Here is an 18575-nt window from a genome sequence, read left to right on the forward strand (position 1 = left end):
TAAAAAAGTTTGCAAAACTGCTTGGAGACGTCAACTTCCTGCTAGGGAGAGAACAAACTTAGGAGCATGGTCTCAAGCATAGCTTGAATGCAGCTTCTGGATCTAGTTTGTGCTGGACTGGCTATGTAGATGTACCTTGTGTCATTCGCCTGTTCCATGATCTTACAGTTACTAATGTCCATTGTAGTGGTTACTCTGGTTTTCTGGTGGCCAAGCTGAGATGCAGTGTTTGGTCCACTGAATTTCTTGTGCTGGACTGGAAGAAGGCACATATTTTTTCATCAGCAAACTGGATATGCTGAAAATAAACACATACCTCCTCCCCAAATAATTCCCTTTCCTTCCTTGAGGTATCTATAGCTTATCTCAGATGTTTGTCACAAACAGGACAAGATAGCCTTAAATGCATATTAAAAGCCTCAAAAATACTGGCATTTCAGTAGCCTGCTCTGTTACACGCACTTTATGTACACTTATAAGCAGCTCCATATGTGTGTGCTATAGCATCAGTAACTTGATGTTCTATAGAAACAGTGAATGTAATGGAGTAAGCTGTTGAAAGAAAAGCTGTTTCTTTACTTTTATCCTACAACTAGTGCAATTTTGTGATTTTTTTTTTTAAATATGCACTGAATTCCATTTCCTTTTTACGGATTGCAGGAAGCCCGTATAATGGTAATGCTGTGAATCTGTATCCTTTCTAAAAGTGAAGTACTGTGAAAAGAAAATTCTTACTCTGATTTATGGGTTTTTTTAATTCCTGAGGTGCTTTGTCTGTATCATAAACCAGAAATTGCCAAAGATAAAACTCCAAAAACTAATAGTTTTAAACCTACAATCTAATTGTAATATATCAGGTAGTGATTAACTTATTAAAATATGAAAATGGCTATTTCACTACTACTGCTTTATTAAGTGTTTTATTGTGGCTTTCACCTACAAAGCATTTGCTTGGTCAATATGCAGTTGACCCAAGCCAATGATAAATATCCCCTTGACTTGGTTACTGCAGAACTGGGACTATGAAGATCTGTGCTGTATTTTATAGTAGCTGGAGGATGCAAGTGTAAGTTAGTTTTAAAAAGGCACAGTTTGTTTTTTTCTTCTGTTATGGATGAAGATTTAGGTGTAGGAGAGAAAAAAATTGCCTCTGGGACTAAAATTAATACATATTTAATAAGTGTTAAGAGTTAATGTGGTATTTTTATTGACATGTAATCCCACTTGATGATGTATCTTACTTGTTAATGTCTTTTTCATTCAAAAGTTTTGCAGTGAGATGCTAAATCAATCTGCTATTCTGGCAGACACTACTTTTTTTTTTTCAAATTCAGAATAAATGAATCTATCCCTCTTAAAATTTCTGGTTTAATATGACAGTTATTTTTTTGCTGTCTCTTGTTTTTCATTAAGATAAGTTTAATAAATAAAAAATAATATTTAAAAATTGCAGTCATATGCAAAAATATTTTTCAGGGAAACTAGTTTGGACAGAATCAAATTATTTCTGAATGTATTGCTCACATGTTTTTGCAACTAGATACATACTATTCTTAAAAGTCTTATAATAGAAATGCTGAAGAGTCAGCTCAATTCATTCTTAGTACATATTGTTCTCCCTACTTAAATATATATATGTTTTCTATGTTTTTAACTTAATTTCTCAGATATCAAAATTGAAATCACTGTCATTGCAAGCCAGCATGTTTAAAGAATTTGACCACTTTTCCAGAGTTGTCATATTAAATCTAAATGTCAGTGGATGTTGAAATAAGGCAGTCATGAAAAAGCTATTCTTATGTATAGTGGTTTTCCCCACCCCATTCATACCAGTCTAGATTTTTTTCTTTCAGTAATTTTTTGCTGGTGATAAGTTTATATCTAAGTATGAGGCACCATGGACAATTCAGTTGAAGTACTGTGTACTAGGGTATTTAAGAAACAAGTGACTCACTGACAGATTTCCTACATTGTATTTGATTACTACTTATATATAATGATTAATATTGCAAACTAAGATATTTTTAAAGAATGAAAAGAAATATGGCCATTACTTAAAAATCTAGATTAATGGAAATTTATCTTTAATTATTTTGCCATCTTTCCTGCTAACCTTTTGTTAACATCAGTGATAGTTTTTCTGGGGAAAAGCAGATGCACAGCAGGATTTGGACCATTCTGAGCAGTAACTGCTATTTGTGTTCAGAAAAGCAATTTTTATTTTCTGTGATGCATACTTGCAACTATTCTCGCCTCTTAAATCTTGTTTTCTGACATAGAGTTTCTGTGACTATCTGTGTCCTGTCCTGCTACAGCCTTAAATGAGAGCAGAAAAAGGAAGCTATAGCTTGCTTTTTTGTGAATACCTTTTACTTTTGTGTCTTCTTTGTAATTTATATCTCTCTTATGCCCAGGGCTAATGTGACAAGGTCAAGAAGTATTAAGTTTTCAGTAATGTCTTTTGTCTTTCTGGTTTGAATTTTCTTAGGAAAAAAATTAACAAAGAATGTCAGTAAAGGGAAAGCTATAGAATGACGGGGAAATGTTTTAACTCTCATAATGCCATTGGCAGCCGAGAATAGTCCAGTAGACAATTTCTAATTCACCACAGCATATACTGATAAAGATCTAGAGAACTCACTCACTATAAATAAAAAAATACTGCATTGTCTTTCATCCTTTGTGCAAAGTATGATGTTTATTATCCTGGATATTTCAGAATATGTGGATCTATAATCTGGATCATGAATTTTCAGTTTTTGCAGTCATAATGTTAACCACTAATATCTATGATGATATTTGTTACAAATATTAAATATATTTATGTACTATTGACTGGTCATGAGAACCTAAAATGCTGATATTTGTAGTACTGTTTACAGATCTATATATAAGGCTTAATGTTTTTTAGAGTTAATACTTCTTCTTCGTATTTATTTGATTCCATGGAAAACTGACAGGGAGGTAATAGAACTACATAGAACTAGAAGCAGGACAAATTTACCATATAAGAAACAAATGGAAGAATAGTGACACATATTCAATTAGTTTTATAACTGTTTTTCTGAATTTACTATTAAAATATTATGTGGTCATATAGAAATGCTTATCCACTGAACATGGACATTTTTTCTTTTTTCTGTTTTTGATATGATCAAATTTTCAACAAGATTAAAGAACCTACAACCAAACTTTGCTACAGAATTTGTGTGGCAGAGTTAAATCTAACTCTGTCTTTCAGTTGTAATGCCTGTACTGGAAACACAACACAGTCAGACATTTCAGCAACTAAGCATTTTTGACCCTGACCAGTTTTAAGTTTGTAGAGTAAGTGAGATTTGGGTTTTTCGCATGCTCATGTTTCTGACCATAAGAATTCTGATGTGTAACTTACAAAGGCACTATAACCCTCAGAAAATACATCTTTCCAGGAAATAGCCTGGCAGCTGGCCGAACTATTCAACGTTCATTCTTAGTTGCACCAGTTTAAGTCTGTAAGTAAAGAAACTTAAATAACACTGGACACTATTGTTTTAATAGTGGTGATAATCCACATCTTACATGTACAAATGAATGTCAGCTCATTTTCTTATATTTACTCTTCAATGCTACAAATGAGAAGTTTGACATAGTTTTACTACTGCTTTGCTGCTTTATTGCACAAGAAAAGCTCTGATATGCAAGAAAAGCAATTCCATAACTGTCTGTAAATAGGCATCTATTTGACGCTGTCTTACAGAAGTAGTAAGACAGAGGTAGCGCTAAAAATATATTACAGAACAGTGCAACCTTGACCTGTTAAGAAATACAACTGTGACAATTTTTATGTTAGTTTTAAGATCTAGGAAGCAGTGTGCCGAGTGGAGAAGAGAAACTAACTGTCAGGAGGTTTGAGCAATGAGAAATGAAGGAAGAGGAAAAGCAGATTTTATTTCTTCCCCAGAATCAATGCCTTTTGTTAGTTTCATTCTAGTTATGGTTCCCAAAGATAAAGCAATTGAGTTGTGTAAATTTTACAATACTTCAGCTCCTCAGCACTAAATGCAAAAAACAAAATGAAATATTTACCAGATAGAACAAAACATTAATGAATAAACTTTAAAAACTGAGATACTGAGAAGACTTCCTTTCAAGTTAATATTTCAGTAATTAGTTCTAGCACCTTGGATAGCTAAATTAGTATTTTCTTATATAAATAAGTATATTGTAATAACTGTAAAAGATTCTGGTACCTTTCTGTTTATGTACTGCTGTATTATTTAATTGAAAAAAAACTCTTCTATTTTACTCTTAGATTAACTGAGCTTGTGCCTTTGAATTCATTTGTGTCTTTGGAAAAGCTGGATATCAAAAATAACTGCTTGTCAGGTGAGTTGTATTAAAAAACATAAGACTCCATCCAAACAGAAACTTCTTAATTAAATTATAAGCTTATTTGAATTCGAATGTTCCCATTTATTTATAAGAGATGTTTATACAGAAAGCATATAAGTATTTTCCAAATATGGATGTTATTGATATTAATTATAACTATACTGTGTAAGTAGGAGACTTGATTTTAGCACTTCTTGATTTTGGTACATTTTACTTGCATGTAAGATTTTATGAGGAGTAATATAGTTCTGCATTCAAATTTACATTTAGTTTTCTTTCCTACTAAAATACAGACCTTAAAGGTGTCATTACATGGTTAAGTGGTTGTCATAAACTAAGAGAGCTGTCACTCAATGGAAATCCTCTTCTCCAAGAAAGGAATTGGAGGTAAGAAATTAATTTTGCTAAATCATAAAATCAAACTCACCTAAAAACTAGTTGTATATCTTCCTCATCAATCAAAATAAGCCAAAAATTTAGTGTATGTACTTTGGTTAAATAGTAAAAATGAGCTAAGTATGAACACTACCACAAATTGAAAGAGAATTATAGGAAAATAACTTATAAAATTCAGTTCTGTGATCTTTATTTTCTAAGGATTCCAGTTTGTAGTTTTGTTTAAACAAAAATATTGATGTTTGACCTGGCACTTGAACTTCAATAAGAAGCATTTTCTGCTAAAACTCAGCAGGCTGCTAAAACTCACCCTGTGCTGTTTAACTGTTATTCTAAATAAGTATTTTTCTTTATGACTACTTTAGGCAAATGCAGAAATTATAAAGATTATATAGGCCTTCTTTTGCTGTTTATTTGTAATTGCCTCTTTGTCCACTGTTCTTAACATCTTCTTTTTCAGCATGAATTCTGACTGTTCCTCTTTCCTGATAAGTTTACCACTTTTGATAACTTCAACTTTCTGATCAAAGTCAGAAATTTAATATTTCTTTGTATTTTAGTAGAAGTCTCCTGATTTCTTGTGAATTCTGTGATTTGAAACCCCATACCTGGGCCAGTGCCATCAAGACTTAATGTGTAATGTGAAGTGTTCTCTCATCTTCCTTAGGATTAATACTTCTTATGCTGCAGGCTGCAAAAGCACGATGAAAAGTTGGAAATCTAATTTTAGATTAGGTGATGTTCCAGAATACATGTGTTGAAATGGTAGAGTGTCTTTTAGTGAACTCTTAGTACAATTCCATTAAATGTACAAAGAAGCATTCAATAAGAATTTAAATCATTAACAATTCTTTCAGCTAAGGAAATCTAGTATATACCTAGGTAAGTGTAGACATACTAAAATGTCTGAGGAAATGGAATGAGACATAACAGTTGAACTTTCATTTTGGTTGTAATCTAAACAGGTGACTGTTATTAGAAAAATATTAGGTTTTTTTTTAAATTTTTTTTGCAAAGTTTTCAGACATTTTCTGTCAAAAGTATTATCAAAAATTGTGCTTTAGAAAAATATTCTTTTTTAGCCCACATGTGATCAGAACCTTTTCTTAATTTAACACCTCTGAACAAGTATCTTCTTAAACCACAGAAATATGCTCCTAGTACTAGTATGAATAAGTGCTCTTCCATTGCTGCTTTCCAGGTGTTCTAATAGTACAATGTCATTGTATACAGTAGCATATAAGGATTAATTTTACAAACATTTACTTTGTTGTTCATTTCTGTTATAATCAGAAGAATTTTGAAGAATGACCAAAATTGTTCCTTGTATATTTCCAATTTAGTTATAGGTGAGGCTTTACACTGCAATGTTTCACAACAATGTGTTTAGATAAATTGTGTTCACATCTGATATATTAGATGGCCTAGTATAACAACAACAAAGTTTGGAGTATGTGTGTTTTGTGGTATGTGTTATATTAAGAGAAAAAAAAACAACCATAGACACACTTAAATGTGTATTTTAAATTAGAAGATTCGGGTACAAATTTCTGATTGTGTTCCAGTGGGGAAAAAAAACACAACTATTTGAAATTTTTAGTTGGGAATGTTTGAATAGTGTCAATGATAGCTGTATTAATATATTCTTGGTTAGTTGGCTTGATTTTTAATGAACAGACTTATTTGCACTCTCATGATTCCTGCAGGTAATTTTGTTAATAAAATTCAGTGTCTGTAACTATTTTAAACTTCCATTTGCATTGTTTTAATTCCCACTACTTTACAGAACTGTTATTTCACTTGTAACCTGGAGGGAAAAAGCTTTCTGAATTCCAATTTGACTATAAGAATTGACACTTTAGATTGCTTGACCCAGTAGAGCTTTTATGATTAGACAAGAGATTCATTTGTCTAAAGGATTTAAAGTATGGGATACTATAAAATATGGATTTGCTGAATACAGCATTGACCATAACTTCAGGCAATATGTTCCAGTGAACTTTACATAACCCCTTGATACCAACAAAGGAATTAGTTGTAAAATTTCCCAATCGGTTTTGTACTTTCATGTCCAGCCAGCGATAACACCAGCAAAAGTGGACTAGTAAGAAATTGCTTTTTAAAAATTAAACCCTGGGATCAGTCTGAGCACTCCTAGGGGAATGTGTTTCAATGCTGTAATGATTAATAGAGCCCCTTAAGTGGCAGAATATTCACCAGGAAGTTTTCACTAAATGAAATATTGACTCAGTCCTTCACCAGGAGAAACCCAGCTGGAAAAACTAGTGTTGAGATCCCATAGCTGTAAGACACAACACTTCCAGCATCAATCAACTTTGATATGGCACTTTTTAAATATATCACTATTCAACATCAGCTTTGGTAATTTTTCTCTCTGTGTTCAGGGACTGTCTATCTAAACCCATCGTTTTATTCTAGATGTATTTCAGACATTGTTATTCTTACATTTTATATTTGCAAAAAATTAATATTCTATTCTATTGACCTACATTTCAGAATATTCTAATTCAGTCATAGAAACTTTATCTGTTTTTAAACTTAGTGTATATTGTCTGAGCTGACATTTACAGGCAGTAGTCAGGGAGTTCTAAATTTTTGAAAATTGTAGTATCTTTTTAATAATAAGGGGACTTACAGGCAGCAATAAATATGCTTAAAAGAGTTACCAAGTGTTACTTAAAACTAAATTAATGAAAATATTGAGTATTGATATATTGCTTAAAATAATTTTGTAATCTTGAAGCTTTCAACAAATTTGGTCTGATAAAAGAAATAAGAGAAATAAGGTTGCAGTACTTGATTATATTTAACAGTAATCTAAAAGACAGAGTATTGATTATACTAATTTTTTTAATCGGTAAATCACAGAATCACAGAATATTAGGAGTTGGAAGGGATCTCAAAAGATCATCTAGTCCAACCCCGGCCACAGCAGGAAGGCGTCCAGGAGGGTTTTTAATGTCTCCAGAGAAGGAGACTCCACAACCTCTTTGAGCAGCCTGTTCCAGTGCTCTGTCACCCTCACAGTGAAAAAGTTTTTTCTTATGTTCAGGTTGAACCTCCTATGCTCCAGCTTGCTCCCATTGCACTCCCATTTGACATCAGAGAGAAGAGCCTGGCTCCTTCCTCCTGACACTCGCCCTTTACAAATTTATAAACATTAATGAGGTCACTCTTCAATCTTCTGTTCTCCAAGCTAAAGAGACCCAGCTCCCTCAACCACTCCTCATAAGGGAGATGCTCCACTCCCTCAGTCATCTTTGTGGCTCTGTGCTGGACTCTTTCAAGCAATTCCCTGTCCTTCTTGAACTGAGGGGCCCAGAACTGAACACAGTATTCCAGATGCATTCTCATCAGGGCAGAGTAGAGGGGGAGGAGAACCTCTCTTGATCTACTAACTACACCCCTTCTGATACACCTCACGTTGCCATTGACCTTCTTGGCCGCAAGGGCACATTGCTAGCTCATGGTCATCCTGCTGTCCACCAGGACCTTCAGGTCCCTTTCCACTGTGCTGCTCCCCAATAGGTCAGTCCCCAACCTATACATGGGGTTGTTCTTTCCCAGATGCAAGACTCTACACTTGCCCTTGTTGAATTTTATTAAATTTTTCCCTGCCCAAATTTTCAGCCTGTCCGGGTCTCACTGAATGGCAGCACAGCCTTCTGGAGTGTCAGCCACTCCTCCCAATTTTGTCATCAGCAAACTTGCTGACAGCACACTCTGTTCCCTCATCCAGGTTGTTGATGAATATATTGAATAGTGCTGGTCCCAGCACCGACCCCTGGGGAACTCCACTTGATACAGGCCTCCAACTACAGGCCTCCAACAAGACTCTGTCCCATTGATCACAACTCTCTGATTTCTTTCCTTCAACCGGTTCAGAGATAAGTTTCTTATACATAATTTTTCTTACATCAGTGACCCCAACTGTCCTTATCATAGAAAGGAAATGTCACCTCTACTATCATCCCTTTCAGTGATCCAAAGTGTATTTTTTTCCTGTCAATCATACTGAATATTATATTACTTTATGTGGTATATGCAAATGATAAAGGGAGTAAGACTGGCAGTGTTTAGTATTCTGTGCAGTTTTAAAATTTCAACCTTTCAGTGTATCAGCAAAATCAGTGCTATATCTTAATCCTGTGACTTAGTTTGCTATGTTGCCTACTAATCAAATGCATTACAGGTGCCTATGCTCAAGCATGTCAAATTTTCCTGTTTTTTAAGTAAGTAAAATGCTAGCTCTAGTGAATTAAGAATGTTGCCGTTGTCCTTACTGGGGTCAGCATTTCAACAGTGGCCTTTATTCCAACAAAGTATTTATAAATCTTTCAAAGTTCTGTGGTTTATTAAGAATAAAGTTTTAGTTAATATATTAACATAAGAAGGACAAATATATCCAAATACAAATATACTTTAGCAGTGAATAGGTTATGGTTGGACTCAATGATCTTAAAGGTCTTTTGCAACCAAAGGATTTTGTGATTCTATGAAATGCTTAGAGAGCTATCATCATGTTCTGTCTTCTTGTATGATTATATCCATAAAATGGCAGCTTAAGCATTAGGATTTTTTTGTAAAATAATTATTACTTTTTTTTTTCTAAGGCCTTCCTTGTGTGAGGTCCTTCCTAGTTTACAGTTTCTTGATGGTGAAATCTTAAACTATCATACAACTGAAAGAAGCAAAGGCTCAGAATCAAGAACTTTTCTGGAACTTTGTGAGGTTCAAATTGACGAAAATACGCTACTGAAAAAAAAGGCTGCTGAACTTGGGTATGTATTTATATGAATATAAATTGTATTCTGAAATATGTTTTCATGTATTGTTAGTGTAGTTCTTGGTGTCTTATGAATTTTACTTAACTTTTTGCATAGAAATATGTTAAGAAAGATATTATAACAATTGACTTCAGTGCAAAGAGTATTTCAGACAGATATTAAAATATGTGGGCATTGACTTCTGTTTGTCAAAACCTTCAGTTAGTAGTAGTGTGAATTAATTCATACACACAACATAGTACAGTTCTATCTAGGAATAGTAGCTTACATCCTAAGAGTGGTATAATTAAATATACAATCATCAGACTGGTGTGGTGGGTTGATTCCAGCCAGTACCTAAGCACCCGTCAGTTGCTTGCTTGCTACTCCCCCCACCAGCAGGATGAGAGAATTAGAAGACCAGAAGCAAGGAAAACGCATGGATCAAGATGCTGACAGTTTAATAAGTGAAGGAATGAGGGGAAGGAAAAAAAAAAGCAAGCAACCAAATGATACAAAGCAATCACTCACCAGCAGTCTGATGCCTAGCCATTCTCTGAACAATGGCTACCTTGGAAAGACTCCCCCTCAAGTTTTCACAAAATCACAGAATGGTAGGGGCTGAAGTGACCTCTGAAGATTATCCAGTCCAACCTCCCTGCTGGAGTAGGATTACCTTGAGAAGATCACATAGAAACACGTTCAAGCAGGTTTTTAATGTCTTCAGAGAAGGAGACTCCACAACCTATATGGGCATCCTGTTCAGTGCTCTATTACCCTCACAGTAAAGAAGTTTTTCCTTATGTTTAAGTTGAACCTCCTGTGTGAGGTTTTGTGACCTTGTGCTGTGCACAACCGAGAAGAGTCTGGTCCCATCCTCCTGACTCCTGCCATTTAGGTATTTATAAGCATTAATGAGATTCCCCCCTCAGTATCCTCTTCTCCAGGCTTACTGCTGAGCATGATATTATAAGACGTGGAATTTAGTTTTGGTCAATTCAAGTCAGCTGTCTTGGCTGCATCCACTCCCAGCCTACTTGCCAAGTGGGATAGGGAAGGCCTTGACTCTGTCCAAGCAATGTTGAGCAAAACATTAGTGTTTTATCAATACAGTTTCAGCCACAAATATAAAACACAGCATCGTACTGGCAGCTATAATGAGAATTGACTCCACCCCATCCAGACCCAATACAACTGGACATAAGGACAAACCTTTTCACTGTTAGGAGAGTAATGAATTGCAACAGGTTGCCAAGAGAGGTTGTGCAGTCTTCTGCACAAAACTTCTTGAAAATTTTGAAGACCAAACTGGATAAAGCTCTAAGCAACCTGATCTGATCTCAGAGCTAACCTACCTTTGAAGCAGGAGTTTGGACTAGAGACCTCCTGAGGTTCCTTCAATTAACAATTTTTCTATGATTCTGTATAAGTTTTGCTTGCAAGAGCTTGCAGATTTTTGAGAAGAACAACAGTGGGAAGAAGAAATTATGTAAACGTCTCTTCTTTCTTGAATGTATGGGTAAGGGGATGGAGAGGGAGAAGGAGAGTTGTGGGTTTTTTAAGGTTTTGAGAATCCATTCACAATCTTTTAAATTCATAACTTTGACACAGTTGAAGCGTCTTTTGTCAAATTTAGTCTTAAAATTAATGTCTCATGTGTTAAAGCCCTCTATGTTTTCTTTTGTCTAAAAGTACAATTTATTGATAATTTGAAAACTGTTGAAAACTGCAATTCTTAAAAGGAACTCTAAACTACTTGTTTCTATATAAGCCTTAGCATAGCTATTATATTTACGTATTACAATACTTTGAATTGATGTGACGTCACTGAAGAACAGGCCAACAATAAAGCAAACTTCTGTCTGTTTCACATCTTGCTAAGTTATGAGCCCCTGTAGGTGTGACCTCAAGTATGTAAGCTGCCAAAAGTAATCACTACTTGCTTTCCTAATTCATACACCATTGCTACCCAATTAAATTGTCTGTGCTGTTTCTGCCTGAAATGTCACTGTTCTTGCCATGCTTAGGAATTAAACATTTTAAAATTAAATTTCTCAATTCTAATAAATGTTTTCTGTCATATAATCTTTTGATGCTTTCTAGTGAGTAATCATATTAAAAAATAATACAACACCTTGACATCAATAATTTGATTTCAGTCATCAGATAATAAGATGTGTGGCTAGTGGAACTTGATCTTTATAAATACTATATATATAATATAGTGAAAATGACAGGAATTTCATAAATGGTATTGCAGAAGAGAATATATAAACAGTGACCTCTTTCATTTGTTTATAAGGGACTTTTGTAAATGGCAGTTGAACATCAGTAATGATGCTTAAAGAAGTTTCCCCAGAGACAAATTAGATTTTACCACACTATTACAAATGAAAGCTCAGTTAAAATTGTTGTGTACTAGTTGAATATACCATGTTTCAGAATTATGAAAATCACAGTATACCCACAAAGGGAAAAACACAACATTAAAGAAAATATTAACCAGCACACAAAGGGGTAGAATATTATTTATGATTTAGCTACAAAGGCCAGGAGAAAACTGCTATTGCTGTTAGATCTGGCTTGTTTGCCTACTGTCCCTTTTGCCTCTAAGAGACTGACTTTTCCATGTAATTTTTACTGTCTCATTCTGACAAAATGATGCTGTTTGAATAACCTAACAGACACTGCAATTGCAGTAGGAAATTCTATACAAAATATGTCAACTCTGTGGTCAAGTTTTCACTGCCACCTTAAACTTTCTAAATGTTAACATTTTGGCTGATTTAAATTCCACTGAAAGGCCTTTAAGGATGAAAAATGTGTAATTTTCCGTATCGGTTGCCAGCCTGTGTGTGGGTCCTTAAACGTTCTAGGCAGTGTCAGTGTGGGTTTGCTCCTTCCCACCTCTATTTTTCCCTCCCCAAACACTGCATGTGAAACTGAGCAGGTTTGGTCTAAATTTATCAAGACAGTGATGGATACTTTTAGTGGATTGAAGTTAGGACTGAAGTTATAGCAGTCATTAATAAATGCCTGACTTGAATTTCCAAATAGATTACAGTCTGATTCTAACGGTTTTAACTTTACTCAAAGCCCCTGGAAAATCCTAGCACAAGTTGAGAGGTAGCTTTCTGCTCTTAGTATTTGTTTGTACAAGTAATATCTTGGTCTTCAGGTACTAATAGAGCACTATTCTAGCACAGTTGTACATTGCTATGGAAGACCCCTCCTTCCCTCCTTCCTCTTCTGGCTTATTATGCCTTTCTCCCACTGCAAAAGCAGTGCATCCTTTGTGGCTATTGTCAATTTACAAACAGCATAAATTACTTTCACTTGTTAAGATCAGAACAATGCTGTGGGCAGCCATTGAACATGAGGGGTAAAGGCTGGGAGCCATAAAAATTTTGCTACAGCAAGAATGCTTTATTCATCTACATATTCTATCTTGTTTTGTCTAGATGCCAATTTATGCTTAAAACCTTGGTTGTATCGTACCCAAGAAACAGTTCCAGAAGAGTTAGTGTGACCAGACCCCTTGACTTATAATGCCTAAAAAAGGTCTGAAAGGCAAACAACCATTTTACCACAATATTTCCTTTTCAGTTAATGTATCAAAAGTCTAAATACTGTCATATTTGTTACTTTGTCTTCTCTCTTTCCCATATGTGTTTTGTTCCATTAAAGAAGTAAATCAGTCCTGCATATTTTCCATTGCAGCAGCTTCCTTTCCATGGTTTGAATAAGCAGTTTTCAGGAGCATGTATCAAGAATGCAGTCCTTTTGAGACTCTGAGAAAGCTGCAGTGCATTGATAGGATAGCTCTATCCCAAGTCTATTGAATTGTTCTTTTTTTTTTATATGGAGCTGCCTGAAATCCCTGTTCACCTGAGTGAACCACCAAGCTGACTGCCACCTAGCACTTAGACCCCATCTTAATATTTATCTGTGCTTTGGAGCTTCACCTTTGCAGGAGAACCCCAAATACAGTTACTGAGCAACTTCTCATAATTCTCTAAGATGTCACTACAGGTTCCTTCATAATTTTTTGAAAGTTAGGCTGATCTGGCCACCCAAGAGGAAAGATACTGATACATAGAGAGCAGCCTAAAAATCCTAAAAAATAAGAACATCGTTGTGTATTTCCAGGGAATGTGTCAGCTGGGAGATAGGGTGCATGCCCACGGTGTCAAGACTGTAAGTTGCAAACACTGTTGCATTGAACTGTTTCTGCTTGCCATATTCATAGCCACTGGAAGGGTGAAACATCTGCTCGAGATGCCTCTGCACCTGTCTTAGAAGATGCACAAGCATCCTACTCTGTTCACAATTACAGTGTTTTGTCTTTCTTTGTTTCTGTTTTTGAGCATGATCAAGTATACACAGGATATACTTTTCATACATAAGTTTATTTTGCCCAATATATGAAACATTCTGGGATTTTCCACAATATTTTAATCCTCAAATAAACAAACAAACAAACATCAAAATGAAAAGAAACCGGGCAGCGGGGGAGGTGGGAATGAATTTTAGGGATTTTTTTGGGTTTTTTTTTTTCTTTCTCTGGCTTCTCACTGTAGTATATTATGTAGTACTTCGGTAATTGTCTTGTGCCTAATTTATCTTCTTAAAAACATTAACTAGTTTAAAGTATTTAAATAATGCTTTAAATATTTCATGTTGAAGAAATTGCTATTCCTACTGTGTAGTAGGAGACAGCTAAAATGTTTTAAATTCTTAAGAAAATATATGGATTGGTTTAAATATTTCTGGAAATTGTCTTATTGGTGAAATTAACAGTAGTAGGAGTAATGTTGTGTAATGGGTAGTCAAATGTACTCCTGATGCACAGTGAGTTGTGTAATTAGATTGTGTGGATCTGGTTTCCAATTTAGCCATTCATATTTTGTCCAGTAGCACTGAAGTTGTACTAGCAGAGAAAGAGCCAGAATAGTTTTTACTCTTGTAAGATCTGATTTTATATAGTCTTAAAAATCTAAGAAGTTCGTAGTTCAACTTCACAGGAGGAAGCAGCTATATAAATAGTCTTTTCACAATAAAACCTTATAAAAACTTCACTTTTCAAGAATCATAAGCAGGAAAGAAAATTCTGTTATTCAAACTATAATCATAGGACCTGATTTTTCCATACTCCCTGGAGAACTGATTTTTATTTCTACTCTTTTTCTTGGATTACTGAACTATAATTGACTTTGCGCTCCTCTGAAAATAGTTCCAGATTACAGATCTCTGCATCTATCTATGCTATCAAAGGAAAATGTTTTCATGATTTGAAAAGTACCTGCTACCTAATACAGTGGACAAACACTGTCCAAACACAGCGAGCCTTCTGAATCTGTAACAATTAGTTCAAATTTGCTCTTACTCATCCTTGTCATTGAGATGGTGTAACACAAAGAACTAATGAGAGCCAGACTTTGTAGATCAATGTTGCTTCAGTCTAGCACCTTCCTTTTTATTGAAAAAATATCTATATTTAAAATCTTACGTTTCTCTCTAGGCATTGTGGTTTGTTGGTTTGAATGTAAGTTTGGGGTTTGTTGCTGTAGTTCTAATCTAAATTTTAAAATTATTGTTATTTTTATATTAACTTTCATAGTTTCCAGATAAAATTGGATTATTAAGGCTTTTACAGGATTTATAACAAAATTGCCTCAAATCCTATAAAATTTTCAGCTTCATATGCCTCTAACCACAGAAAAAATTAATAGTGAAATGCATGCCCTGGTGCCTATTTCAAACAGACGGAAACCTTTTTTAAAAAAAGTCAAAGAAGCAGTCTCATATATATATTTTAAAAGCTGCCAAAAAAAATAAAATGCAATTAAGATTTATAAATACTGAAACTGGTTTTCAAGCACAGTAATTACTATTCACTGTGAGAATATGGAAACATGTCAGGATACTTGAAAACACAGGATAGTTTAGAAATTGATAGAAGGAATATATTTTTAAAAAAAACATAGAGTCTGAAACACATGTAAAAACATTTTTGTCTTTTTTTCAGAATTACCTCTTCCATTGATTCTGCACAGGGACAATGCTGGTATTTTAATCAGTTGATGAAACTTAGTATTAAACATCGATATGCACATGAGTACGGTGAACTAAACATTACTGACAGAGATGGACCAGAAGCACTGCAAAATCATTTAAAGCAAACATCCACTGGCTGCCTACAGGAAAATAACCTCTTTATCATGGGTGTGACAGAAAATAAACAGGTCTTGTTGGATCCTTCTGAAAGATGGATTACTACTGGCGATATTCAGGCCACATTCTTTAACTCCTCCATACCTGTGCATGAAAAGGAAAATAAAGATCAGAGAATGAAGCAGAAGAGTACTGAATCTTGTATTAATTACAGTGGGGAGGGCAAAGACAACAATAACATGTCAGCCCGACTCACGTTGCAACGGTCGGTGATAGTAGCATGTGATAAGGAAAGAGATCTTCATTTTGAGAATGATACAGAAAGGTAAGACAGATGAAAGATCACTTTCAAATAGATTACATGGATAGGCAATGGGAGTGAGAATTTCTTGTTTAAAACAGAGGCACAGAACTTGTAGTAAGAAAACAATATTTTTAACCTTATTAGATAGTAGTTATTTTAAGATGATGCACACTAGACTCCCTTATTAACAACAATACTTTGTGATATTCTGTCAGTTGATATATTAGAATAAGGATAAGTATGTTCTTAAAATAAATTTAAAATAGTGTATAGTAAGACAATTTGGAAGCTTTCCTTTGGTCTCCTACCTTTTCCTCCTTTTTTTGCAATAAATTTATAACATCAATTCAGTGACACATACAATGTTAGGGATGAAAATGCTGGATGATTTTCAGGAATGTTGGTGCAGTTTAAACTACAAACTAGTTTAAGGCTCTTTTGCTGTACAATTCATTAGACATTCAAGATTAATCTGTGTAGAGTTTACAGTCAGTGTCATTTAGAAGGCAAGAGGAAAAAGTTGCTTAAATCTACCACCCTACTCCCTTGACCTTAGGCCAGTCTCCTGCTGTTATGATGACTGAGGAGCTAACAGCCTGCCCTGCCCTTGGTACTCCTCCAACATGCCTTAACCTGCTTCTAAAAAGTAGAGGTACGGGTGAGGGGCCAGTTCAACTTGTTCTATGCCCCTAGATATTATTCTGCATGAAATAGACTGGTTTATTACCTCTTTGGAATGCATTTGCTGCTGGTTTTTATGGTTCTGGATGTATAGTCAGAGAAAACTGAAGCTGAAACTTTTGCCCTAAAGCTACTAAAATTCATTTACAATTTCATAAGAATTCAGTTTCAAAAATACATGTCTTGAGAACACCATGAAAAGCCAATGTGGAAAGTGTGCTTCTTCATGCTGTCTGGGTTTATGGTACATGAGTAATACTGCTTAGTAGTACTTAACACACTAGTAATCTGTCATAAAATTTATTTTTAGGAAAACCATAAAATTCATCATTGCCTTTCATGAAGTTGAAAGTAAGAGTACAGTAGTCTATTATGGAAGATGAATGCTTCAGAGAAATATTTTCAAAATAGTTCATTTAGAGATTTTAGTTAATGTTCTAAATGCATTCTGTAAGTCTGTTGTTCGGCACTTCTCTTCAATGCAGAATACAAATCAATAGAGGTTTTTTTCTGTTTGTTTTTTTGAACTCAGCTACTGCTTTTTATAGCAAATTTACACTTTTAACCAGTGGTCTGTAGTGTTAAATTGAAGGGTAAAAGTAGGCCAAAGATGAAATAGCATTTTCTCAGTTTTTCCTGTCTGCTCCATCAGAGATATTTGTCTCATACAATTTTCAGCATTTAGTTGTTTTTTGGGTTTTTTTTTCCCTTTCATATGGACAGTGGAGAGAAGCTTACTCAGTCATTGTTAAACCACAATTCTGTTCGTAATCCTTGCTTTGCGAAGACTCTTCTTCTCCAGTCAATATACAGGGAATGGAGCCCAGCAGAGATTAGTCCTCTTAGATAACTGGATTTCCAAGGTTATGTGATGGGAATATCCTCTATTGTTTCTGAACATATATGTTGCATCTGGATTGTAATTTCTTTACAGCTTAATGGCAGAGCCTTCCATTTGTCTCAATGCATAGTGTTATGTTTTATGGTTAGAGTTTGACAGCTATGATAATCCAGTTGTACAGGTAAGGCTATGTCATTCATAAAGGTATTTATTTCTCTTACAAGGCTAGACATGGCAGCATCAGTGATCCAGTCCCTTTGGCGTCAGTACCATGCCAGGAGGAAAACTGACTGCAGCAAAACAGAGAATCATCAGTTTTTAGACGTTTTGAGACAGAAGAATGAAGCTGCCACACAAATCCAGGTTGGTTTATGGTATTCTCTTTACTTATTTTGCAAATTTAAGAAGAAAGAAAATCTTACTAGTTTTAACTACTTGTCATCTTCTCTTTATTTTGTTTATTACTTTATTAATATTTTCATAATTAAACATTTTTTCATTTTCATAGTAGCATAAGCTTGATTTTTTAAAGGAGAGCCTTCTTTACAAAAAGTTTTAAAGAAGCATAAAAATATTTTCCCTTTTTTCACCAAGTATTTAGCTGAATTAGTTTTCCTTGATTAGTTTTCCTAATATTATATTTAAGTCATATTGTGCCCATGTCCATACTGAGGTGTGTCTGTGCTATTAAACTGACAGATGCTGCATTACTGGTATATCATGTCTGATAGCTCTACAACTAACTACTCTTTCCATCTCTTCTATCCTATCTATCCGTCTCTTTCCTTCTCTCCCAAACTCCCAAAACCAGGATTGCCCCATCCATACTGCCTTTGGGAACAAACCATGACCTAGGCTGTCTTATGGTAGATACTGAGCTAACAGTTAACAGAAAGGATTGCTATATGCAAGAACTGCATTCAGTGCCTTGGCTTTGTTTAGTTTGCTAATCAGATATAGTAATTATGAGCCAAGTTAACTTCAAAACATTCCATATTGTAAGTCTTCTATAAAAATG

General features: G+C 34.7%; 1 protein-coding gene across 1 annotated transcript in view; it reads left to right on the plus strand.

The window, feature by feature from the left end:
* Positions 1–18575, plus strand: part of LRRIQ1 (leucine-rich repeats and IQ motif containing 1) — a gene marked incomplete at its 5' end in the record, with an annotated part of 101690 nt that overhangs the window by 15533 nt on the left and 67582 nt on the right. The window contains 5 exons of the mRNA XM_010183442.1: positions 4295–4368; positions 4668–4761; positions 9405–9572; positions 15586–16056; positions 17782–17920. Of these exons, the coding sequence (XP_010181744.1) occupies positions 4295–4368; positions 4668–4761; positions 9405–9572; positions 15586–16056; positions 17782–17920 (946 nt within the window). The remainder of the gene's footprint in view (positions 1–4294; positions 4369–4667; positions 4762–9404; positions 9573–15585; positions 16057–17781; positions 17921–18575) is intronic.

This window comes from Mesitornis unicolor, unplaced genomic scaffold (genome assembly GCF_000695765.1).
Source record: "Mesitornis unicolor isolate BGI_N332 unplaced genomic scaffold, ASM69576v1 scaffold26354, whole genome shotgun sequence".
Lineage (NCBI taxonomy): Eukaryota > Metazoa > Chordata > Aves > Mesitornithiformes > Mesitornithidae > Mesitornis > Mesitornis unicolor.